The 27,621-nt window shown below is 42.6% G+C and overlaps 2 protein-coding genes across 4 annotated transcripts in view; one reads left to right on the top strand and one right to left on the bottom strand.

The window, feature by feature from the left end:
- cyp26b1 (cytochrome P450, family 26, subfamily b, polypeptide 1) overlaps nt 1-5,373 on the top strand; it is a 40,222-nt gene extending 34,849 nt beyond the window's left edge. The window contains exons 6-7 of the mRNA XM_082528706.1: nt 1,159-1,443; nt 2,372-5,373. Of these exons, the coding sequence (XP_082384832.1) occupies nt 1,159-1,443; nt 2,372-2,764 (678 nt within the window). The 3' untranslated portion in view covers nt 2,765-5,373. The remainder of the gene's footprint in view (nt 1-1,158; nt 1,444-2,371) is intronic.
- The window catches only part of LOC309703804 (uncharacterized protein), a 61,530-nt gene that overhangs the window by 16,734 nt on the left and 17,175 nt on the right, over nt 1-27,621 (bottom strand). The gene's annotated exons all lie outside the window — the stretch shown is intronic.

Genomic DNA, 27,621 nt, shown 5'->3' with positions numbered 1-27,621 from the left:
AGGCCTCCTGTACGCACACACTCACACACAAATATTTAAATACACACACAAAGTGAACTGGGGAGGCCCTGTCGCTTTCTCCTGCAGTTTTCTGACGCATGCATTTATAGCACACACACACACACACACACACACACACACACACACACACACACACACACACACACACGTGTGTGTGTGTATGTATATATATATATATATATATATATATATATATATATATATATATATATATATATATATATATATATATATATATATATATATATATATATATATATATATATATATATATATATATATATATATATATGCTGGTAGATGCGAGGAGGACCTCACTATTATTTATTCCACTGACTTAAGGCCTTAAGGGGCCCGGCATAGTGCACACTGAGTTTGTTATTGGATGTTACCTTCATATTTCCAAACACACTACTTTTCAGGAATTAAAAACACCATTCTTTTATTATGTATTGACTTTTGACTCCTCTCTCTCTTTTGGTCCAACATTGTTCCAAAACAAATGGCAAGCTTGAGGTGTGGGGTAATGGATTTGTGTCCAAATTTTGGTTGAGTTTGCACATAGCTCTGTTTTTACTCAGTGGAAAGAACAATTTTACATTTTTTAGAATAATATTCCTACATGCCGCTGTTAAACAAGCAGTTTCTGGGTTTACTTCTAGCTCAAAAAGACTATGAAAGACTACTGGTTGAGCATTTGGCTGATGCTCACCCTCAGCCTTCTTTATTTCCACTCTGCAAACTGTTTATTAAAACAACAAGTAATTAACCAATCAGAGATGAAATGAGGCTATAGTTGGCTTGCTCTCAAAGTAAAGACAAGTCAACTGATACACCCTCAGTACTGCCAAGTACTCAATGAATGCTTGTGATCATTCAAGAATGAGTCTTTACTTTCCTAGTTATTGTTGTAAATAGTGATAGGAACTCTTTTTCAAAGCTGTTTGCTATTCTATAAATCCATAAAAGTTTTTCCCCCATGGGAGAAGATGAAAAATGTATAGGGTCGACTGATACCCTGGGAGCTCGGGACCTCCAAGGGGTTGCAAGATAAATGTGTTTTTCTGCAAAACTGTTAACCAAACAAGACCCAAGTAGCGCACTAATACACCATCGTATCTGTTTACTGACCCACAGGAATCAACCATTGAGCTGATCTTTGCTGCCTTTGCCACCACTGCCAGCGCAAGCACCTCCCTTATCATGCAGCTCCTCCGCCACCCGCAAGTCCTTGAGCGCCTGAGGGAGGAACTGAGATCCAGGGGTCTCCTTCACAACGGCTGCCTCTGCCCAGAAGCAGAACTGAGGCTCGACACCATTATCAGCCTGAAGTACCTGGACTGTGTCATCAAGGAGGTGCTGAGACTCTTTACTCCTGTTTCTGGGGCCTACCGAACCGCCATGCAGACCTTCGAACTGGACGTAAGTGTCCCTAGAACAGTACATCCTTCACATCTTCATGTACCTCTTGTTGTGCAGCATGCTTGCATTAACATGAATTTTCTTTTTTAAATCAATGCTACTCAATGTCAGCTTTTATTTCCCGTTATATTTTTGTGCAGTGGTAGTTCTGTCATATCAAATCTACCCAAAAGGTCAGAGACTCAACTAGAAGAACCATCGAGTTACCATTCAAATGAATGGTGTAGGTGTTGGTTCACAACCTGCAGACACTACAAGAATCATTACAAGAGTACCAAGAGTCTCATCACACAAAAGGAGGGAAGGGGAGGTTTAGAGGAAAATTACCAAGGATGGACCTCTTTAAATAGCTATCTGTATTTAAAGAAGAGAGAACCACTGGCAATGGAAACGAATTTTGGTACAAAAAGTGTTCCAATGTCCTGATCACCATCACAGATGAATTCAGCAGTGAAACTATTTATGATGATTTTGACTTTATTTGCTTCTTTAATGTATTTGCATTCATTAACAATGACCACTGGATAGAAAAAGAAGGTCCTAGCCCACATATCTTCTGATACTCTGCACGCCTGAAAAAAATGGGTGTTGCAGCCAGATGTTAAATCAACAGACTCTTTCCATTGTACACGTACAATGACAGTAATGGGCTATTCTATTCTATTCTATTCTATTCCAATGGGTTCCTGGATTGATCAAGGACCCTAAATGCTTCTCATATTGCTGTATTCTGGTATGAACAGAGAAAAGATGGTTTGAATATGGAAGAACACATATTAGCAGAAAAGTTCACAATTACTTCTTGGGGATACAACAACAGAAATCAGATTGTTATCCAAATTAATTGGTCATATGTGCTTATGGTGGCTAAGTGAACAATTATTTTTATGTGTGTTCATTGTTATGAATTCTGGTCTTTTGTCTCCAGGGAGTCCAGATTCCCAAAGGCTGGAGTGTGATGTACAGCATTCGGGACACCCACGACACTGCTGCCGTCTTCAAAGATGTGGATGCCTTTGACCCTGACCGCTTCAGTCAGGAGCGGAGTGAAGACAAAGAAGGACGCTTCCACTATCTGCCTTTTGGTGGCGGCGTCAGGTCCTGTCTGGGAAAGCAGCTCGCCACCCTCTTCCTTCGCATCCTGGCGATTGAGCTGGCCTGCACCAGCCGCTTCGAGCTGGCTACGCGGAACTTCCCCCGCGTGATCACGGTGCCCGTTGTCCACCCGGTCGATGGGCTGAAGGTTAAGTTCTACGGATTGGACTCCAACCAAAATGAGATCATGGCCAAGTCCGAAGAGCTCCTGGGAGCGACAGTTTAAAAGGGTGGAGGGGTTGATGAGTGGGGGTAGGGGAGGAGAGCAGATTTGTAAGGGAGAAGATTTGAGAAAGGAAGGAATACATTTTAGAGTTATCTTTTCCTTTCCACCTTTTTTTTCAGCCAAGAAGGAGAAGTCTTAATGTTATGCTACAGCTGATGATTTGGACTTTCCTTTAAGAAAGAAAGAAGCTGCCAAAAAAAGTTCTAGAGTTCTATACTATACAAAGAACTATAACACAAAAAGTATGTACAAAAAAAAGAAAACAAAAAAGCTATGTAATATAATTTGAAAAAGAATGTGGGTAGTGCACAAAGGGAGAAAGAGTTGTGGTGGTACTTTTGGTGAAATGAAGTGTAGAAAAGTTAAAGATGGTTGTCAATGGGAGGCGAGATGGATGAAACAGGGTAAAGGACGAACAAATATGATATTCTAGCATTTATGCTTGTGCTTAATCAAAAAATGAGTGAACCATTTCAGTTGTATAGCAGGGTAAGAGAGATGGATATATAGACTTAAACATTTCAGGTTTCATGATCCTTTAGTCTTTTTCATTTCCTTCTTAGTGGTGCCCTCCAAATTTAATCCATGTCTTTTTAGTGTATGGTAGTGGTAGCTTTTTTTGGGTTCTTTCCAATTCAAGTTCTTTACTAGCACTCGGATGCACCCTAAAGGATCGTTGCACACTGGGTAGCAGGTTGTGCATCACTTTAGCTCTATACCATTAACTGTATGATGATGCAGTATATACTTTTGAGTGGTTTAAACTTGTACTGCTAATTAGTGTCAAGTATCAATGAAGAATGTATTTTAATGGGGAAGATACGCTGGATGGCTAAGTTGAGGGGCAGTACTCAAACCACACTGAAGTGATGTAAATGGGCAATTTGTTTCTTATGACAACATTGCCTTTCCTATCTGCCTCTAACAGTTTCCATATTACCTCCACTCGTGCACCATAAAGTAAAATAAGCTTCTCAAAGTACTAGCATCGCAAAGAAACACATACATAAAGGCTAAGAGCTGCAGAGCTTTTATCCAGGAGGGAGGGGGGATTTTAATGCAAAGTGCAGCTGCAATCACAGCAAAGAGAGGAACTAGGGAGCCTCAAACTCTTTGAGATATATCTTGAAAGAATAAAATCATGCTGGAAGGACAATGTGCTTTCTGGCTCTAACATTCCACTTAAAAAGCCCTAAAAATGGGAACTGAGTTCAAGAGAAGCTCAAAGACAGCCTTACTTCCTTAATTCCACTTTGAACCTTGAGATTGTTTTCAGGTTGCCCGTCTGCATTAAGTCAGAATCTTGCCCATATATACAAATCCTCAATTATCTAAAAAGTGAATAAACTCAGGTGCAGATTAGGCACTATGGTGTAGAACTGAGAAGCCTTCTTTAATATTTAACTATGACTGCACATAACAGGACTATCCCTTACTTGCCGCCGTAACTTCAGAGCTGGATTGATGTTTTTTGCCCAAATCAAAAAGAAGAAAAAAAGAAGATGAATCATGGGGTGAGGGTGAGCAACTTCAAACAGCAATTCTTTTTCTACTTGACATGTTACCCTTCTGCAACCATTTTGCATCCCCCAAAGCAAACAATTTTGTTGGTGGAAGCACAAACAACCGACAGGAATTCCCATTCGGCATCACACAAGATAAAAGCAATGGAATCCAGGTCAAAAGTAACGTGGTCCAGGTCTGCTTTGTAAATTCTCTGAACCTGTGCTTTGATTTGATTTGATTTTTTATATACCACACTACCAAGTTGCATTGAGATTGTACTCTCTCTCGGGTGGACACTTTGTCCCGCTAACAAGGAAACAAGTAACTTTAAGGACTTGCTCCGAGAGAGAGAGAGCAGTGAAAAAAAGAAGGGTAAGGCGGAGGTGGAGAGAAGTCCTACATACATGCTGCTTGAATGTTGCTTTGTCATTCTGCGTTTGTTTATTTGTGTGCTGTTTTTATTTGCGTGGCTCCCTGGGGCGGCCATTTTGAGCTCTGCGGAAAAAATTGACGCTCTGTCTTGCTGCTCCTCCAATCAACACTAAGAATGCAAAAACAAAAGTAATTCCACGGTTTAAGCAACTTTATGAGCTGAAAGAGATTTATTGCTCGAGGTGATTGCACAATCAGAACTCTTGGAGATTTTTGTGTTCCATAATTGGAAAGGAACATCCAGTTCTTTTTCCCATATATGGAAAGCTTCTAACAGTGGAAATCTGGGACTTGTTTGGGACATTCTGAGCTCCTTGGACAGAGTTCTATGTTTTGAGCTTGGGAGAGAAGGACCAATGAGGTTTTAGGGGAGGACAGGGTGGCACTCAGAGTTTTTTTGTTTATTTTTAAATAAAATTTGATATCTAATTGGACCATCCTGTTGTCCACTAACATTCCAGATGGATCCTGCCTGTGCCAGATGTTGTTCACTCTTTCTGCCAACCACACCACTGATCTCGTCATGATGAAAAAATATGAACGTAGATATTTTTGTTTTTGGTTTTGCTGCTTTTCTTGTGTACATTTTCTAATTGAGAGTTCTAGATTGCAATAGTTTGTATCGAGTGAGATTTGCTATTTCTTTCCTTCATACATATATATATATATATATGTGTATATATATATATATATATATGTGTATATATATATATATATATATATGTGTATATATATATATATATATATATGTATATATATATATGTATATATGTATATATATATATATATATATATATATATATATATATATATAATGATTTAGCTGATTAAAATATTTTGTGAAAGCAGAAAGAGCATTAACAGGTTATAGTGTATATTAATTTGTACAATATTCCTTTCATTAGCAAGCCATTGGGGAAAATCAGCTATTTACATCAACTAATAACCTAATATTAATGTTATTGTACAATTAATATTGTTGTTATAAGATATTTGAAATGCTATTTTTATTCTATTACAGATTTAGAGTTTTTAGGCTAAATGAGAAGGTCTTTGGTAAATATTGGATGTATTTAGAATGTTATGTATTTCAATTATATTGTAAACAGTGTTTAAAATGTTAATATTGATGATTTGATTACTGTAATAATTATTATTTGTTTTGTTATTCAGACTTATTATCACTGCATTTTATTTGATATTAATTATGGGAAACAAAAAAGCACTTGTGAGGTATGTTTTATTTTTTAAGTGCCATGCGACTACACTTCCTTTTTCTCTCACCTGTTGGTTTCTGAACCTGTCTTACGTCATTCTGTACATATTTGCCTTTCTTTATACGGAAAAAAAAATCATTTAGGTTAAATATGAATGTCGTGTGCTACTTTCCTTGTTTTCTTTTTGTTACTATGATTGTTAAATATACTCCTGTAATAAAATATAAAGTGAAAAAGATATCTGAAAAGTGAATTTTTTGACCACTCTTTCTTTTGACTAGCAAAGAGAAACTGCAGTTTTTATTGGACAGCACTGTGTTACCTTCACAACAAGACGGTCCTGGTTTTTAATCCTGGCTGGGGTCTCCTTCACTGGTCCTTGCACGTGCTCTTTCTGGATACTCGATATTCCCTCATAGTCCAGACATGCATGTTAGCTTAATGGGTGTGACTGTGCAAGTAAATGGCTGGCTGGGTCTCTGTGTTAGGCCCATGCTAACCTGACAACCTCATCAAGGTGTAGGGTTGGGCAGTAATTTAAATGAATGAGAACTGACATTTTGCTTTTAAATTCTCTCAATACAACCTACAGTATGTACTCTCCCAGTAAATTTTGATATTTTAAAGCTAAAATACAATCATTGTCCCTATCAGAGATGGGCAGTAACGCGTTAATCTGATTCCTTTTTTCAAGTAATGAGTAATGTAACGGATTACTAATGCAAAAAAGCAATTAGATTACTGCTACTTTCCCGTAAGCATGCTGCGTTACTGTGTTACTAAACCGTGATTTTGTTTGTGAAGTGTCTCACGACAATGATGTAAGCGCGTGCAACGTCTGTGGCAGCAACAGACGTGTAGATCAACAATGGAGAGAGTACAACCATGTAGCGCTAAAAGCGTGGAAGTGCTTACTCTACTTCAAGTTTTATTCTGTAAAAAGTGACAGAAACATTAGCGTCCGCTGTACACTCTACGTGGGAAGAAAAGTTAAACTTCAAATCTGAGCAAGCACCGAGCAAGCCGCCACGGGAATGTGAAATTGACAGAGAAACCCCCGGATCCCTCCACTGACATGACCGCTGCGGCACTGGGCAAACCTCCACCTGCCCCACTCCTGCTAAACAGGTGAAAACAGATTTAAGAGAGTCAGGACTTAGTGTAGCTAAATCTTGGATTTTGTTTATTTTTTGCTGTTTTACTTGCATCTATTTGAAAGAGTGAGTGAAACACAAAAAAATATTTCATTTTACATGCTGGAATATGCAGAAAATGGGTTTAAATATTAAAAAAGTGTATTCAAATGAAAGACTGTTGCTTATAATTAAATTTTTTGCTTGATGTGCATAAATTTAAAAGATTAAAACTAATAAAACAATTTTACAAAGAGACTTTTCCATTTGATTCAGTTTTATATGATAGATTATGCATAAAAAATAGAATTGGGCTGAAAGGTCTATTGCTTTATTAAGTATTCAGGTTGTGTATCATGTTTTTAAAAAGTAACTAAGTAATAAGTAATTAATTACTTTTGAAAATAAGTACTCAGTAATGTAACGGGGTTACTTTTTTGGAGAAGTAATCAGTAATAAGTAACTAATGACTTTTTTCAAATAACTTGAACAACACTGGTCCCTATCCATTAATTTTCAGATTTATAAGTAAATAATTACAGTTATTTATTTGCATTCCTGAAGAGAAAAAAAACATTTAATGGTTGAACATTGTACTTTATTACTTTCCGAGTTTTCAGTCCACTGTACTGGCTCAAATTTAGGTATAAAAACTTTGCAAATTTTAGAATTTTTAGTCTTAAACATGTTTTGGCAGATTTCTAAAATATAATAGGTGGTGGTCTTATAAATTTGTTATGCGTGTGTGTGGTAGCGCTTGCAGAGCAAACAAGGTAAAATCTTCAGTTATTTGCTATTGTGATTAGAGGTCATATCGCCCAACCCTCCATGACAGCTGGGATAACCCTAACCTCTTAGCCAGAATACTAAAGTAAATAAATCCTAACTAAAAAAGCTGTGTGGAAAAGAAAAAACCTAGACTTGGTTACATCTGTGAACCAGCTTTTTGACCGATTCAAAGATCAACCATTAACAACTTCTACCCTACACTCAGCTTTGCCATGCAGCATTGCTGTGTATTGTATTCAGATGAAGTTAAATCTTTATATAAGGTGTTAATGCAGTGACAATCTAGATAACCAAATTACATCCAGACTCTGAAGAGCATGCATGAGAACTTTGTTAGTTTTTTGGAAGCCACATGAAACCGGCACACAAACAAAAACAAATGTATGTGCAAAAGTGCAACCAGCAAGCAAGTCAGACAGATGGTAGGCCGCCTGTATTGTGCATGCTAACAAGCTTGAAGTACTGAAAGCACGAACTTGTAAATCAGAAAGGTTGGAAATCTTGCGGAAGGGTAACAAGCAGGACCAGGTGCTCTCTGTCAGTTTAAGTTAACTATTTATAGTAGTGGTTTCTGTGATGAATCCCAGCTCCATGAATGACATATTCACCCATCTGCTCAAGTGGCTTCTGTCCACTAAAAAAGAAACCCGTGAGTGTTTCCACTTTGAAAGCACAAAAGAAGTCTATGTAAAAAGGTTGTAGGAGTGGCAGTGTCACACGTCAGTACAGCAAGTTCACCCATGACACTGGAGTTCAACCCTCATGTAATCATAGTTTCATATTATATTTTGAGTTAAGTTTTGTTTTTACGCTCACAATCCCATCAGTGACACTTTTTTGAAAATACGCCCACCTGCTGGGATGGCTTTTGTCATTTAAATAAAACCAGTCATTGTTTCCCCTTTGAAAGAACAACAATAGTTCACATCAGGACGTTATGGGACTGTTATACATGACTATGGGAGTGTTATACATCAATACAACAGTTTCACTCAGCAGAGTTAAACTCCCATGTTATCTTAGTTTCATATTATGTTTTGACCTTTGTTTTTACATGCCATTTACTTTCATTTTAATAGACCATTTCATTTTCACTTCGTAAATACACCCTCATTACAATGTTAAACACGTTTTAGAAAGCTCAGTTTTTTAGGTTAGAAGGTTTAAGATTTTAAAAGCAATTATTTACAAGGCCTCAAGAAGTCACCCGATCCCTCTGGGTTTTCTCTAGTAATTTCTTAGTGAGCGTAACAGCTGACCTGATCTAATTCTATTGGTTTTTTTGTGGAGGAAACGGGCTTCCATAAAAAAACGGTATTGTCCTACATGGGAAAATTATTTTTGGCAAGCAGTGCTAAACCTTGCACCATTCGCATAAGAAACTCAATTGTTGATTGATTTGGGGGATTGAGTTCATTTTAGTTGATTAATTAATACACATTTGTTTCCCATAATCTAACTCCAGCTAACATTCAAGTGTGTAAAAGTGAATGGTAATCTTTTCAAGGCATTAGAGACACCTGAATTTATTCCTCTGAGGTCTAAAGCATCACCATTCCTTAGACATCAGCACGGCAACCTAATTTTAACCATTCAGCATATTTCTGTTAATTTTAGGATGTCTAATACACCCTTATCAATGCTGATACAGAGCTGGGAAACAATATTTGCCCCTTTTTAGCATATTTGTTACACTTTGTTACTTATTTGAGTTCATCAAACAGATTTGAAAACTGATTTAAATTGAGAAAGAATGAAATGGAGGGAGGTGGAAAGGTATAGGTGCAAGGAGTAGCAGTAGTAAAAGATGAGTTTTAATACCTAGGGCCAACCATTCAAAGTAATGAAGAGAGACAGGAGGCTGAGCTGAAGGTAGCAGGTTTGAAGATTTTCATTGGGAGTGTCCACGATGGACAGGAATACATCAGAGGTTGAGCAGCTCGAAGACAAAGAGGGATGGCTGGGATGGTTTGGACATATCTAGAGCATGGATGTAGTGAAGGAAGTCATGCAAAAGGGTTGCTGTGACAAAGTTAGATGCTAGAGCCGGAGAAAGACAGAAGCAGATGATCCGCTGTGGCAAACAGAGTTTGTGACTGTTAGATGCAGACCTTTTTACTTACCACGGGAATTCACCACTGTTTTCATTATCGGAGTGTACATTCCACCTAGCGCTAATGCTAAGGAAGCGCTATGGGAATTGTATACAAAGATCAGTGAACTGCAAAATACACACCCGGATGGACTGTTTATTATTGCTGGGGACTTCAACCATGCAAATCTCAAGTCAGTGCTTCCTAGATTCCATCAGTATGTGGACTTTGCAACGAGGGGAGAAAACACGCTGGATCTTGTTTACACAAACATCCCCGGCGCATATCGGGCAGAGCCCCGCCCCCACCTCGGCTACTCAGACCACATCTCTGTTATGCTAATTCCAGCATACAGACCACTCATCAGGCGATCAAAACCGGTTCTGAAGCAGGTGAAAACCTGGCCAGCAGGAGCCATCTCTGGTCTTCAGGACTGTTTTGAGAGCACTGACTGGAACATGTTTAGAGAGGCTGCAACTTACGGCGACTTCACTGACTTGGAGGAGTACACATCATCAGTGTCCAGCTATATCAACAAGTGCACCGATGACGTCACTGTCTCCAAGATCATCATCTCACGACCCAACCAGAAACCGTGGATTACTGCGGAAGTGCGTGCACTTCTAAGGACCCGAGACTCTGCCTTCAAAGAGGGAGATAAGGTGGCGCTTAGAAGAGCGAGGGCTGAATTTTGTCGGGCCATCAGAGAGGCGAAGCGCGCACACGCCCAGAGAATCCACAACCACTTCAAGGACAGCGGCAACACACGACGCATGTGGCAGGGCTTACAAGCCATCGCTAACTACAGGACGACACCACCTGCCTGTGACAGTGACGGCTCCCTCCCAGATGTGCTTAACAACTTCTATGCTCGGTTCGACAGGCAGAACGACGTGGCGGCGAGGAAGACCACCCCTCCTCCGAACGACCAGGTCCTGTGTCTCACTACAGCTGAGGTGAGGAAAACTCTACGCAGAGTCAATCCACGTAAAGCTGCTGGACCAGACAACATCCCAGGCAGAGTGCTCAGAGAATGTGCTGATCAGCTGGCAAATGTTCTCACCGACATCTTCAACATCTCTCTGAGCAGTGCCGTTGTCCCCACGTGCTTCAAGGCCACCACCATCGTCCCCGTGCCCAAGAAGTCTTCTGTGTCCTGTCTCAATGACTACCGCCCTATCGCACTTACACCCACCATCATGAAGTGCTTCGAACGGCTCGTCATGAGACACATCAAGACCCTGCTGCCCCCCTCACTGGACCCAATGCAATTTGCATACCGCCATAACCGCTCAACGGACGACGCCATCTCCACTGCACTCCATCTTGCCCTGACACACTTGGACAAGAAGGACTCACACGTCCGAATGCTGTACATAGATTTCAGCTCAGCATTTAACACGATCATCCCCCAACAACTGATCGGAAAGCTGAGCCTGTTAGGCCTGAACACCTCCCTCTGCAACTGGATCCTGGACTTTCTGACCGGAAGGCCTCAGTCAGTACGGATCGGGAACTGCACCTCCAGCACCACCACACTGAGCACTGGGGCCCCACAAGGCTGTGTGCTCAGTCCTCTGCTGTTCACACTGCTGACTCATGACTGTGTAGCAACACACAGTTCAAATCACATCATTAAATTCGCTGATGACACGACCGTGGTGGGTCTCATTAGCAAGAACGACGAGTCAGCGTACAGAGAGGAAGTGCAGAGACTAACGGACTGGTGTAAGGACAACAACCTGTCTCTGAATGTTGACAAGACAAAAGAGATGGTTGTTGACTTTAGGAGGACACGAGGCGCTGAGCATCAACGGCTCCTCTGTGGAGATCGTTGACAGCACCAAATTCCTGGGCGTACACCTGGAGAAGGACCTCGGCTGGTCCCTCAACACCAGCTCCCTGCACAAGAAAGCCCAACAGCGTCTCTTCTTTCTGAGAAGACTGAGAAAGGCCCGGCTTCCACCACCGATCCTGACCACCTTCTATAGAGGAACTATTGAGAGCATCCTGAGCGGCTGCATCACTGTCTGGTTTGGGAGCTGTGCCATATCAGACCGCAAGACCCTACAGCGGATAGTGGGAACAGCAGAGAAGATCATCGGGGTCTCTCTACCCTCTATTGAGGACATCTACACCACACGCTGCATTCGCAAAGCCACCAGCATTGTGGCTGATCGGACACACCCCTCTCACACACTCTTTACACTCCTGCCATCTGGAAAAAGGTACCGAAGCATTCGGGCACGCACATCCAGACTGTGCAACAGCTTTTTTCCACAAGCCATCCGTCTCCTCAGCAAAAAGGGACTGACTGATAAACACGCACACACACACATACACTAACATTATCACTCAGCTTAACTCAAATACCTCAAAACATTGAGACTGGACTGACTAACCAACACAAGCGCAAACACACTGACCTACACCACCAAACCATCGCACACACCAACCTGTAAATGCTCTTTTGCACAATATTATTACTAGATATATTATATATTATTATTTTTTTTTTGCACTAACTTGTCTTGTAGCACCTTGGTTCCTGGAGGAACGTTGTTTCGCCTCACTGTGTATTTTTAAACTGTATATGGTTGAAGTGACAATAAAGTTGAACTTGAACTTGAACTTGAGAAAGAAGAAGGCAGCATAAGTGATAGTGATTAGAAAGAGGGGATTAGCCTTTCCATCAGGAACCTTTTTGGTGTTCACATCTGTCAGATCTAAATAAAAATCAAATTTGGGTGTAGTGTGGGACCGCAGTGTTATTTAGAGGAAAGATTCATTTGATTTTAGCTAAGTAAGCATTGTGAAAGCAGCAATGAGCAGCTTAATGGGTGAAACGCGATACTGTTGGTAACAAATCGTCAACAAGCTGGATGCTTTCATAAATAAATGACGCCCAACATTAAAAAGACCGCAGACTTGATTAAACCCTACTCGAACGTTCCCTTAAGCAGCCTCGCTTTCTTGATGCAGAGATGAATGGTGGCTCTTTCCTTGAACATTGTTCTTGGAACTGTTACTGGAACTAGAAAACAGAGTCAGATCTCCCGCGTACATGTAAACATGCTCCATGAAAAGCTGACTCTCATTTGAAAAGCCACAGGGAAGCAATGCTTAGCTGCACACTAGATTAAATAGTAAAGCTTTTTGTAATCTCTTGTGTGTCTTCTGTTGTGAATATTCAACTTCAGTACTGGACTCTTCAAAGAGGGCCTAACAGTGGGACTGAGAACTGTTATGTTGGGGAACACACAGAAAACGATGATCTGGTTCAGGGTCTCAGCACTGTGATTGTGTGATTGAGTGACGTCTCACTGCTTCCATATCTGTTTTTATTCCCCTGCCAGCAGATCACTGTGGTTTGTGAACATCAAGAAAAAACCAGAGTTTTTCTCTGGCTTGATGGAAGACAGAAGAGAGAAAGAGAGAGGAAGACAAGGAGAAAGCTACTACAATAAGTCCACATGTAAAAACCTACACCCACTTCAAAGACATTAGGGTTGGAGAGATGCAAGCTACACACACTTACATGGTCACCAAAGAAGAACACACAAGTGTACGAGGAAGTTTTGGAAAAAAATGATAATGTTCACAAACAACATGACATATGACTGAAAGTAACACCGGCTTTACAGTTGGGATACACGCATCAAATCACACACAGCTTGTGGGAAGAACAAGGAGTTTGGTTCTGTTTGTTTGTAGTTTTGCTGCCAGGAGAGTCTGTTTGCCACAGTAAGTAGTCCAAGATGAACCACTTCAAGGGAACAGTGTGTGTGTGTGTGTGTGTGTGTGTGTGTGTGTGTGTGTGTGTGTGTGTGTGTGTGTGTTTGTGTTTGTGTTTCCCTGTGTCCTGTTGGTCAGACTGTGTGGACATAATTTGATGGCTTTCATGAATGGAGGAAAGTTCTGTGATCTGTATTTGTTTTTCATTTTATTGTCTTTATACCATTACACAGTGTTGTGAATGCGGTGCTTAAAAGGTAAAGTGTTTTTGAAAAATGCTTCCAACAGAAAGAAAAGAAAAAAATCAGCTTGCGAACATTAAAACCTTTTTCTCCAGTCTTCTGCACCACCTGGAAGCCATTCTCCTTCAGTTTCCAAAACTGCACAGTTTCCCAGGGCGTCAGATCCTGTTGTTGTGTCAAAACCCCTAGCGTCTCGCACAAGGTGTCCTTTGGCATCAGTGCTGTAATACACAAGGTGACTAGACTTGTGTAATACACAAGGTACTAGTGACGTCCCATTAAAATGTACTGGGCAGCGTCATTTTTCGAATGTGCAAACCATAATATTGTTTTTGAACCTAACCACATGGGTTTTGTGTGTTGTATCAGTTCAACTAAGTTTTATTCACATAGCACCAAATCAGAACATCAGCCACCTCAAGCCTTTTTATATTGTAAGGTAGAGACCAAGAAAAAGCCCCAACAATCAGGCGACCCCCTATGAGTAAGCATTTGGTGAAAGTGGGAAGGAAAAACTCCCTTTTTACACGAAGAAACCTCCAGCATAAAAAGGCTCGTGGAAGGGCCATGTGCTCGTCGTGTGCTGCGACCTGTAGGTAATATTCATTTTAAGATTTATTTCTGGGGACATTAAGATGTAAAAAGATGTGCAAAGAGGCAAAAACATAGATCAAAAGGAAGCATTACACTTTGTGGATCTGCGAGGATGCAAGTGTGTGTGTTGGTCCCCGTAGGGAAATAACTCCTCTGCATTTAACCCATTCACCCAGTGAAGCAGTGGGCAGCCACCAATGCAGCGACCGGGGAGCTGTAGGGACGGTATCTTGGTCAGGGGAACCTCAGGATACCCATTCAGTGGAGTCAAACCCCCGACCTTCCGATCATGGAGCAACCACTCCCCATGTCTCATTGGTTCTGAGAGACTGAGGAGTAGCGTAAGGCGTTTCGAGCACACCTGCTCTTCAACATGACTACGACCAATGACAATAATATCCATTCAGAACGTCTTGGGAGTTGTACCGGCTCAGTACAAATATCTGATAAATACTTTGAGATACATATTTTTAAACTGGACTTTTCTGATCTTGATTTCAAATAGAAGAAAACACAGTACAATGTACCGTTTTTAAAAAGAAAGAATTTTCCCTATCGGTTATTTACGGATGTTTTTCCGTATTTTTACCATGCATTGAATTTTACCATTTATAGACACCTGTGGTGTTATATCTTGGGTCAAGCAGCCTGAAGTCCTGCTTGTCCATTATGCACCTGCATCATTTATTTGTATCCATCATTTGCTCTTCCTGTGTTACAGAGTCTAACTACCAGATGCTGTCACAGTTGACGATGGCCAACCGTGGGGAAGTGAGGAAGGAGGACCCAGGCGCGGAGCTCTGAATATCAGCAGTGCGTTTATTCACAGTGAATGGAAAAACAACAATAAATCCCCGTGCTCTCCCCTGACTCCCATGTCGTGTCCTCCCTGAAAAGTCCGTGTCTTTGTGCTCCCCGCTCCCATGTCTTAGCACTCCCCGTGCTGGCTGCTGATGCTCCAGTGATGCCTGGTTAAACCACTTGTTTATTCGTGGGCCGCACATCAGGAGCTCCTCTCATCTCCTCCTGATGTGCCTACATAGCCTGATTGTACTGCATGGTGCGTTTTTGCCAAATAAATCTTCATCAGAGGTTGAAACTCGGTTCTGGAGGCAGAGGTGTACAAACCCATGGCATTACTATAGCAACACTATGACACTCTCCTATTGTGCAAACATTATTATGGGTGTCTTCATGGATGATACGATTGTGGCACAGCCTTATTTTGGACATTTGTGCCACTTTATGGTACAATCCGAGTATAATGCTAATGGTCCATAAACAACAATAATCCTGTTTTATCCTGGATAAAGACAAAGTTTGTGACTGAATGTTTTTGTGCTTAAACCCACTGATCCTGTAAAACCAAAAGTAAAAAGTGAGCAAAGCCTAATGAGCAAGTAAAAAAAATAATTCCAAATGGCACACAAACTGCAATCCCCTGGCTGGGAATTTTTCTGACTAATTACCATGACTGGTGTGTAAAGAAATTTATTTAAATAAAAAATAATAATTTAAAATGGGGCTAAACCAGGATGGAAATTATATATTTTCTTTACATTTATAGCTATTATTACATTTAAAAATAACTTAATAATCATCAAAACTTATGATATGAGCAATTTTTTGATATTACACACCTCAATGGAAAAGATTTGGTTTGGTTGGATTTGCAATAACACAGCTGCACCTCCCCTGTGTCTGGTTTCCTGAATAAAATGTGTGTCTGTTCTGTCTCTTGCTGGGTAAAAGAAACAGCAAACTAAAAGGCAAGTTGGAGAGAAAGCAACAGAGGGAACGGCAGAATACGGAAAATTCAGGGTGAAAGGGAGACTTCTCTTAGCTGTGACTCTCATCTTTTCTTGAGGATTAAACCTCAGCTATTATCCAGTGGACAGGATGTGGCAGCACACAGCTGAATCCTTAGCTGCAGGTATGACGGATCATCACAAATACTAACAACGGGCAACAACCAGCTAGTGCATAGCCTGAGTAAACAGAGTGGGAGTGCTGTGAAAGTGAAAGAGTGACCGCCCATGTCAAGACTGGATCATGTGCTAAAACAACTGAATAACAGCAATGATGAACTTCACGCAGGACTTTAAGACAAATCCTGATTCTGTAGGTTGGATGATGAAATTTTTAAGACAATCCACAAACAAAGTTGAAGATAAAGACAAAGTTTGTGACTGAATGACTTTTCGTGCCGGGCTGTCTTATGCACATTTCAATGTTTACTTTTGTTTCTGATCAAACATAATGCATATTGACCTCCCCATCATTTATGGTTTGTGGTAGTAATTTGCAAATTTTCTATTTTGCCTTTAGATGTGAGCATCAGTTAACATACATACAGCAGCATAAAGTTTGCTTAGAAACGATGCAGGGGTGGATGGAAAGATTGACAAAGCAAAGTAACTTAACAGATCATAACTTACTGTATGGTTGGAACTGGACTTGTAGTTGAATCCTTTGCTTCATCGTAGGTCCAAAAAGTGGACAGGTGACAAGTAAATAATTTGGGAAACTTTGCAATTGTCCTCAGACACTCTGACCGGCGTTTGTCATATGAGTGTAGGCTGTCAGATCAAATGCAATCCAGTATCATGGCCAAATGTGTAATAGACATACTGGTCCACTGTGTACATTTCCAGTAGGGGGAGATAATATATTTAAAGCCACAAAGTTAGTAGTGAACTAAGAACGTATGAAGTACATTCCAGAGTCTTTTTCGTCAGAATCGACTAAGCCAGTGGTTCCGAAAGTGGGTGACGCAGAGCCATTGCAGGGAGGGTGCGGTATGAATGAAAAAAAAGAATGCTTGAACAGTGCTAGCATAATGAACGGGGCTGCCACACAAATGCAAAGCAGAAGATGAATTATCGCCAAATATGCTTCCAAACCAACTTCATCCAAACCAAAGACTAGAAAACATGACGAAGCATATCTTGCAATTGGCTTCACCTGCACAACGGTGGTGCCAAGGTAGGTATCCCCCGACAGAATTTGTTTCCCCTGCGTCAGGAGCACGCGCTGGGCTGCTTAAATCACTGGGAAACAGTACCCCACATTCTTGATTTTTAGTTCACAAACACTTCCTATAATGAAAGTTTGGCGATTGTTGCTCTTTATACAGCAAAGCTACAGTGGCATACAAATAATATCAGGCTGATCCTGCCACAATTTGTTCCCCCTGTTTAAGTCACAGACAAACAGTATCCCACAGTTGTTTATGTTTTTAAACCCATTTTGCACAGAGAGGCATTTTTAAAAAAAATGTATTGATAGCAATGTCGAATATTCTTACACAGTCAAAACAACAACAACAATTACAACAACAAAGGTACGAAGATTTTCTTGTAAAACAAAGGGGGCCAAGCAAAAGAAGTTTGGGAACCACTGGATTAAGCTAAGTGGCTAATATGTATATAGATGTAAATGTGTTAATAAACACTCTGTTTAAACACTTTCCTGTGACCATTTTCATGTTGGCTTGAAATAAAATATCTGCCTTGGTTGTTACTGCAACTTCTGCATGCGTGTACATTTCACCTTTGGAGACACAAAGCATTAAAAGGACAAGGTGGACCGGCATGTCTGTTACACACTTTGTTGTGTTGGGAGGATGACGAAGAGCACAGAGTTAAACTACGCAAAGTGGAGGCTTATTTTAATAGATAATGGGTTAATTTTTAATGTTTTAATGTTGCTCAGCAATGGTTTTAAACGAGTTGATGTGGCCCAGCAAAGAGATTGTAGCCTATGAGCATTACTTTAGTATCACTATGTTAATTTGCAGGAAACACACATAAGCTTAAGCAGGTATCAGCAGCTTCAAGTGAGAAGGTACAGCCCAGGGCAAAACTGCTTGTCAAAGTTTATAAAGTGACACATCCTGTAGGGGGTTAAGAAAAATCACATTTAGCTTATCCAGTTTCTTGCAAGCAATGCTTCCAGTAAACTTCAGGGGTTTTTCACTAGAAACTAAATGAGTCTGCAGCTGGAAGCTGCAGGACTTGTTTGTACGGGACTGCTGGCTGGTAAGAGGAAATGTAAGAGCTAATCAAATACTGACATCTGTAGTGACTGAGATTTAATTAAATTGGTGGTTGGTGACAAAAAGCGAATAATGACATTTTGGTGGAAAATAAGGTGAACAAGAAATTATGGGTGTAATTACACTTTAGGCCTCTCTTTAATTCTAGGCATGTGATTCTGCTTGTGCGGGCACGTGCGTTTGAACAAGTGTCAATATTTCCTGGCAGGCTGAATTGTCAGTTGGCATGTATTCTGGTATGTATGAGGTGTGTGAGTTTTTCCTCCTTGCTTGAATGTGGGGTTTCCCTGCGTGATGGCCTGTCAAACATGTGAGAACTGCTCCTGCTTTGTCACTTCTTTTTTAAACTGTCCACAGCGAGCCAAGAGTTTGGGCTGGCAAAGCAAGTCCTGCACATCCAGCTGGAGTGGGAAGAGCTTCCAGAGAAACTTGCTTCTTGCAACTGAACACTGGTACCTCATCAGACTATTTATAGATTTGACACGTTGCGGTTTTCCCTTTGTTTTTATCATGAAGGTGAAGCTCTTTCTGTAAATGGTGTAGAAGGAAATGAGGAGGAAGTTATTTGGCAGTTCGCCCTATTCAGCCTGGGGTTCTGCACGTCTTGTACTTTCAGGTTTATTCGCGTAATTTTTTTCTTCAGAAATTCCCATCTGAGAAGGCTGCACCCAGTGTTTTTCTATTCATCAGCTCTGTGTACACGGGCCAGAACTCCCTCACTTCATTTTCTTTTCCAGTTCCACTGCATAAAATATGGATTATACCCATGGTTGTAATGAGAATTTCTAATCAAGTTAAATCAAAGAAACTTTTAAAAATAGAGGTCAAGTTCCTTCGCCCATAAACACCAATTTATATGTGATGGTTTCAGAAAATTTGGTAGAATTCCTCACTTTCCTCTTAATGTTTTAACCCTCTGATGTCTAAGTCATCATACGTTTTGTTCCCAAAATACCCAGAATTGGGAGAGCAAGTTAATAACAATAAAAAAAAGTTCATATTCTCAATGCCTACGGTTAGAGTTAGAGTTAGCCTTAAGAATGAATAGGGTTGCCACTTTGACCTCAGACGGTTAGTCATTTCCATGGATATGTTGGAATATTGACTCAGTCCTGATAGTAATGCACTGTATTCAAATTTAAATGATGCATTTCATGCCAGCTATTTAAAATATAAAGAATTTAAAAAGGCATATGACTGATTATAATAAAGACTGAATTCACTGAGTTTAATGCTTTCCCTTCATTGATGCTAAATGCATTATCAAGCCTGTAATGCCAAGTGTATAATATCTGATACCTGTACATCATCAGTGTAATTATCTGTGTTTTTGAACCTTAATCCAACCTGCTGTATATATTTTTGTTTGTTTAAAATAAACAGAGAAAATGATTTCATGGTTCAGGCTTTACGGGAATAAAACACAACATAGTGCCACGTTTCAAACGTTCACTGAAGAAACTCGCACAGGTGAAAGAGTCTGCAGGTGGCTGTGACATCTGTCCATGTGCTCAGTGTGAACCTGCTCTCATCTGTGAAGAGAATGGGCACCAATCACAGACAAGTCAGTTCTGGAGTTTGAGCAGAGGTCCTAGTGAAGGATGTTGGGATCTTGCGCTGACCCCATAGAGTCTGTTTCTGACAGTTTGGTCAAAAAAGTGGTCTGAATGGGCTGCAAGCTAAGAAGAGAGCAATCTTGACTGGACATAGGTTTGTCTTGCTGTTGGCACTCGAGTGAACCTGCTGACATGTCAGCTGAAATTGATGTTTTTGTGATTTATGCTTCCTGAAGAGACAGATTTATAGCCCTGAAATTTAACTGACTCTGCGTTACACTGGGATGATCAAGGGTTTCTTAATTTTACTGAGCAGTGAATTTGCACTAAGTCAGGGGAGTTCATCCACTAGTCATTCAAATATTTGTGGTGGGTTGATTAAAAAAAGAAACTGACCAGTGAGAGTCACATTCTGTGTGGTCAACATTAAACTAAACAACAATTTTATTCCTGTCTGCAATACAATAACATTTGTTTTTCATAGGCTCCTAAAATGATACTCCTGTGTGCCATTTTACAGTGGACCACAGGAAGCCCGGCCGCTGACTTCTAGAAAGTTCCAGTGTGTCGAAACTGGCCACACATATCATCAAGAAGCTACTTTCACTTTGACATTGGTCACATACTACAGTAGGGTTCTGTTAAATTCCCTGGTTTATTTAATCCGTTTTTTTACTGTCGTGGAAAAAGAGAAAGTGAGAGAAGAGGTGTGACTCATCGAGAAACAAAACAATGACAGAAAGACGAAATTGTTGCATAACGTGATCGACTGGTACAGTAAGTATAACAAAGCGGAGAGATAGATTTAGAAATAGAAAATAAGGAATGAGAAGGAAGTAAATATTTAATGAATGAAAAGAAAATGTGAAAGAGAATGCGATAAGCGGCGTGGGTGCTGATGGGAAGATCAAACGGGAGATAAACTGTGGGGATTACTGCAGGTGTGTACACATGTGTGGGGTCATGCACTCCAGGTGAACTCGTGATGATGCGTCTAATGCTCAGCAGGTGTCAGAGTCAAACTGAGTTCAAAGAACAAGCTCAGGCACACAGCTATCTTTGGCTTTATACACTCGTGGGGACCCGTGATTATAGAAAACATCCCCCTAGATGAACATCACGTCTGTCACTGTAAAACTAAGTCTTAATCCTCGAAAACAAAAGCAAGTAAAATGTCCTAAAAGGATCTAAAACACAAATTGGACCTCAGAAAGATAGAAGCAAAACACAGGCGCACACACACAGCGGCACTCATGTGCAGTACAGTAGCTTGACTGCACATATAGCATATTCACTTTGGCTCAGAAGATTACAGGGAGTGCAGAATTATTAGGCAAGTTGTATATTTGAGGAATAATTTTATTATTGAACAACAACCATGTTCTCAATGAACCCAAAAAACTCATTAATATCAAAGCTGAATGTTTTTGGAAGTAGTTTTTAGTTTGTTTTTAGTTTTAGCTATTTTAGGGGGATATCTGTGTGTGCAGGTGACTATTACTGTGCATAATTATTAGGCAACTTAACAAAAAACAAATATATACCCATTTCAATTATTTATTTTTACCAGTGAAACCAATATAACATCTCCACATTCACAAATATACATTTCTGACATTCAAAAACAAAACAAAAACAAATCAGCGACCAATATAGCCACCTTTCTTTGCAAGGACACTCAAAAGCCTGCCATCCATGGATTCTGTCAGTGTTTTGATCTGTTCACCATCAACATTGCGTGCAGCAGCAACCACAGCCTCCCAGACACTGTTCAGAGAGGTGTACTGTTTTCCCTCCTTGTAAATCTCACATTTGATGATGGACCACAGGTTCTCAATGGGGTTCAGATCAGGTGAACAAGGAGGCCATGTCATTAGTTTTTCTTCTTTTATACCCTTTCTTGCCAGCCACGCTGTGGAGTACTTGGACGCGTGTGATGGAGCATTGTCCTGCATGAAAATCATGTTTTTCTTGAAGGATGCAGACTTCTTCCTGTACCACTGCTTGAAGAAGGTGTCTTCCAGAAACTGGCAGTAGGACTGGGAGTTGAGCTTGACTCCATCCTCAACCCAAAAAGGCCCCACAAGCTCATCTTTGATGATACCAGCCCAAACCAGTACTCCACCTCCACCTTGCTGGCGTCTGAGTCGGACTGGAGCTCTCTGCCCTTTACCAATCCAGCCACGGGCCCATCCATCTGGCCCATCGAGACTCACTCTCATTTCATCAGTCCATAAAACCTTAGAAAAACCAGTCTTGAGATATTTCTTGGCCCAGTCTTGACGTTTCAGCTTGTGTGTCTTGTTCAGTGGTGGTCGTCTTTCAGCCTTTCTTACCTTGGCCATGTCTCTGAGTATTGCACACCTTGTGCTTTTGGGCACTCCAGTGATGTTGCAGCTCTGAAACATGGCCAAACTGGTGGCAAGTGGCATCTTGGCAGCTACACGCTTGACTTTTCTCAGTTCATGGGCAGTTATTTTGTGCCTTGGTTTTTCTTGCGACCCTGTTGACTATTTTGAATGAAACGCTTGATTGTTCGATGATCGATGTTCGATGAAAGCTTTGCAATTTTGAGACTGCTGCATCCCTCTGCAAGATATCTCACTATTTTTGACTTTTCTGAGCCTGTCAAGTCCTTCTTTTGACCCATTTTGCCAAAGGAAAGGACGTTGCCTAATAATTATGCACACCTGATATAGGGTGTTGATGTCATTAGACCACACCCCTTCTCATTACAGAGATGCACATCACCTAATATGCTTAATTGGTAGTAGGCTTTCGAGCCTATACAGCTTGGAGTAAGACAACATGCATGAAGAGGATGATGTGGACAAAATACTCATTTGCCTAATAATTCTGCACTCCCTGTATTCAAGATTTGATGACACTTTCATATAAAAAACCCTTTGACCTGACATGAAAGCCAACTGTGATCCATCATCTCACAGTGGGTAATACACTTCAGACTACTGACATAATGCAGGCTTCCTTTCAAATGTTATGAACAGTGCCATGTAACTCTATTTTATGTAAAACTTCAGAAAACAGAGGAGTGTGATTGTGTGTACAGTGTCTACTTACGTCTGTCTCCACGTTGGGTGAGTGCTGAGTATTTGCATATGTGTGCATGGGTGGATGTTTGTATCTGTGTGTGCCCGTTTGTCTGTGTCTATATGTCAGGTCGGGTATTAGACGCCACCTCAGGTCGGGTATTAGACGCCACCTCTCTGGGGACATCTTAGGCCTTCCAAGGTATGGACCAAGGTATGGACCCCCCCCCCCCCCCCCCCCAAAACAACACTCCACCTGCCAGTGGCTGACACCCTGAGACATCGGTGCATTGGTGGTTCTTGGTGTCCGGGGCTGGGAGCTCAGGTATGCACCGGCTCACTCCCGGTGGCTGCTTGTCAGGGCCCGGCGCCTGTGGCTCGGGGCCTCTGGGCCTGGGGTTCGGTCCACTCTGGCACAGCTGGATGCTGGTGGAGGTCACGGGCATGTCACTGCAACCCCCCCTGGCTTCTGCTCTGCTGCTGCTGTATGACCCCTCATCTGGGGCTCTCCTCAGCTCTTTCTGGGAGAGTGGCACAGTTGTCCCTCTGTTGGTCCCTGTGTTGGACTCTTGTGCTCTGACAGTCTCTGGATGTCTGGAGCCTGGATCTCCTCCATGCCTGCTTCATGCCCTGGAGGACGGGGCTGTGGCCCCTAGCAGATCATTACATGAAGGAACCTTTTAAATACAAGCGCACTCATGCTCACAGGTGTACACACGGGTGCTCACAGACACAAACTACACCTCAAAGCACACTGTGCGATGTGGGGGAGAGAGCAGGATCAATGTCCACAAGGCTGCAGGTCCTGATGGCATCCCCGGGCATGTTCTCAGAGCATGTTCTGAGGAGCTTGCAGGAGTGCTCACAGACATATTCAATCTGTCCTTGGCCCACGCTGTGGTACCGGCCTGCTTCAAATCCACCTCCATCGTCCCGATACTCAAAAACTCCAACCCATCTTGCCTCAATGACTACCGCCCAGTAGCACTCACCCCCATCATCACTAAGTGCTTAGAGCAGCTGGTCCTAGCACACTTCAAATCCTGTCTCCCCCCCACCCTGGACCCCCACCAATTCGCATACCGCCAGAACAGGAGCACAGAGGATGCAGTCTCCATCGCACTGCACTCTGTCCTCTCACACCTGGACAACAACAACACCTACGCCAGAATGCTGTTTATAGACTTCAGTTCAGCATTCAATACAATCCACCCCTCACAACTCATCAGGAAACTGACAGACCTGGGCATCAGTTGCCTCATCTGCAAATGGTAACTGGACTTCCTGACCAACCGCCCCCAACATGTCCGGCTGGATAACCGCTGCTCATCTACCATCACAATGAACACCGGTGTACCACAAGGCTGTGTGATGAGCCCTTTCCTCTACTCCCTCTTCACCCACGACTGCAGACCTGCTGATGGTTCCAACACCATCATTTTTTTGTTTTTGTTTTTGCCTGTCCCATTTGGTTCTTTAGCCATCAGAATTGTTGTCTGAAGACCAACAAGGATACCCAATGGATTTACTTTGCCAAATGGATCATCGTGGCATTGCCGTATTGGTCCATTTGGTCGATCTTTGTTTTTATTATTTATTATATTTTATTTTCAGATGTTACAGACGGGACAGACATGAGTGAGAGATAGGAAAGGGAGAAAGAAAGAGGAAGGAAAGGAAAAACAGAAGGGGAGAGGGACAGTGAGAAAGGGGGTGAGAAAAAAAATAAAAATCTCCTGGATCACCTGTTGAGAGAAGAATAGAAAACAAGCAAAAAAGGACCAAAAAAAAAAACAAAGCAACATACTAAACACAACACCATCGCATTAATCTAGCTAAGTGTAAACAGCAGTAAATACTAAATATTCAATGTTGTTGTGCAGCACGCAGGACAGATGTGCTTCGAAGTAGCAGCCAAGAAAGGTGTAATTTGGGTCTACGAGCAGTGAACACCCGTGTGCATACCTGTGTGGATCAGCGCGCTTGTATTCCAAAGGTTTCTCCATGTAACGATCTGCTAGGGAGTGTGGGGGGGCCACAGCCCCGTCCTCCAGGGTGTGAAGCAGGTATGGAGGAGATCAAAACTCCAGACATCCAGAGGCCCCCAGAACACAAGAGACCATGGAAGACTAACAGAGGGGCAGCCGCGCCACTGTTCCAGTAAGAGCTGAGGAGAGTCCCAGATGAGGGCTCACTCAGCAGCCGCGGAGCAGAAGCCAGGGGGAGTTGCAGTGACGCGCCCGTGAGCTCCGCCGGCCGCCAGCTGTGCCTGAGTGACCGAGCCCCAGGCCAAGAGGCCGGGGGCACCCCACCCCCGAAGGGGCCCGAGCGAGCCCCAGGCTCCAGGCCCCGATAAGCGGCCGCCAAGGAGTAAGCCGGTGTGTACCCGGACGCCCACCCCCAGACACAAAGAACCACCAACGCACCGACACCTGAGGGAGTCCGCCACCGGCAGGGGAAGTGGTGGTAGGTGGAGATAGGCCTCCAAACCTTGGAGGGCCTGAGGTGTCCCCAGAGAGGTGGCGTCTGATACCCAGCCTGACATATAGACACAGACATACAGGCACACACAGACACAAACATCCATTCCCCCCCTCATGCTCTCATATGCACTCACTCCACACTCAACCAACGTGGAGACAGACATAAAGAGACGCTGTACACACGATCACACTCCCCAAGCGTACTCTACAAACCGGGTCTAGGTACCCTTGCCCCTGGAGGGGGGAACTGCACCCAGACCCAGGTGGTGTTACCCTTTTCCCTGCGGTGGGGAGAGGCAGACCGCCCCGACTCCGCAGCAGGGAGGCCCCACACTCCAGACCGCAGTCGGACGGCCAACTCCACCTAGCCCTCCCGCTCCAGCAGGCCGCAGAGAATGGGGGTGGGAGAAGACTCCAAACCTCCCTCCACCCGCTCATTGTAGTGTTGATGCATGTGTGTTCTAAGGTGCAATTAAAACCCAGGAGGGCATGGAGCTACCTGCCAAGGAGCAGCAGGTAATGAATGAATGAATGAATGAATGAATGCTTTATTGGCCATATGCAGGTTGCCCCACAGAGGAATAGGACCCCCCCCGACTTACACACACAACAACAAGACATCACATGGGAATACAGTCGGAGACCGGCAGCGTTGAGAGAATAACACTGAAAAAATTACACAACATTGGGAAAAGTACAAGAGGAAAAAAAGAGACCCCTTCACACGCTGGGCAGCCTATGGGAGGACAGCATGAGAACAGGAAACAAAAAAACTCCTCTGCACAGAGAGCACATTAATGTCCACATCACAACATCAGAGCACATGACAAGCCACAGGGGATGGATAGGGGGTGGGGGGTGATTCGAAGGAACACAGCAGTCGTCCTGCACCATGCTATCATTTCAGCGCGGCACGCAGACCCGCTGCCTTCCCCCACAGGAACAAGCATCGAAGGCGTTTGGAAGGGAGGGGGATGAGTGCGTGCTTATCAGTGTAAGTGTATGTGTGTGCGTGTCCATAGTTCAGCTGAGACAGTGTCCTTCGCCGTATCAGGCTAAGTAAACAGTCCTCCAGCCGATCCAGGTGTCCTTCATGGGATGGGAAGAATAGTCATCACACAGTCGTTATCAGGGAGTTGTTTTGGTGGGCTCCAGCCTTGGGCCTAGCAGCTGGCGCCGTGGTGTCCAAATGTAGAATATTGTTGATTTCTCTTTTATGCGAGCAGCGAATTTAGCACTCTGACACTGGGGCCTCGATTTCCCGTTGGAGCGCTGCGAGCCTCCCCATGATGGTATCAAGCTTCTGTTCCGTGGTGTTGTCATTCTTTTGGTTCTGAGACCCCACAGCTGCAGTGAGCCGTTCTGCGATGTTATCCAACTTTCGCTCAAGGGTGTTATTGTGAGCAGGCCCCTCTCTGATGTATCCCATCATACGCTCAATGGTGTTAGTTTGAGTCTTCACGGCAGCTGTAAGCGTCTCCAAGGTGTTAACCATGCTGCGTTCGGTGTGGGAGGCCGCGCCTCGCCCCATCGCTTCAATTCCAGCGGTCAGCTTAGGGGGAGTTTGAACAGCCGGTTCCGCTCTCTTATTTCTCCGATAAGTCAGGGCCAAGCCAGCTCCGATCAGCAAGAACCCTGTTATCATGGTTCCGAATAGGTAAATATCCTCAGCGTCCTCGATAGACAGTCCCGCCAGGCACAAGATCCTCCAGGTTTGCCACCCATCCATCGTGTATCCGGCAGGGAAAGTCCCTCCAGGGCACTCGGGCTCTCCCGAGCCCAGACTTCTCGTTGAGAAGAGGGTGTCAATAGCGTTCAGAGACCAGTTGATCAAATCCATAATTCTCTATTAGGTTTTAGAGAACGACAGTGAGAGACTGTTCCAGGGAAAAGTAGTGCACACGAGACAAGACAGGACACAAGAGGCTAAGCAGGGAAGATAAGGGGAAGGAGGAGAGGAGAAAAGTGCG

This window comes from Aulonocara stuartgranti (assembly GCF_965226115.1).
Source record: "Aulonocara stuartgranti genome assembly, chromosome: 3".
Classification (NCBI taxonomy): Eukaryota; Metazoa; Chordata; class Actinopteri; order Cichliformes; family Cichlidae; genus Aulonocara; species Aulonocara stuartgranti.
Note: the sequence above shows the minus strand (reverse complement) of the source record. Positions and strands in the feature narration are given on the sequence as shown.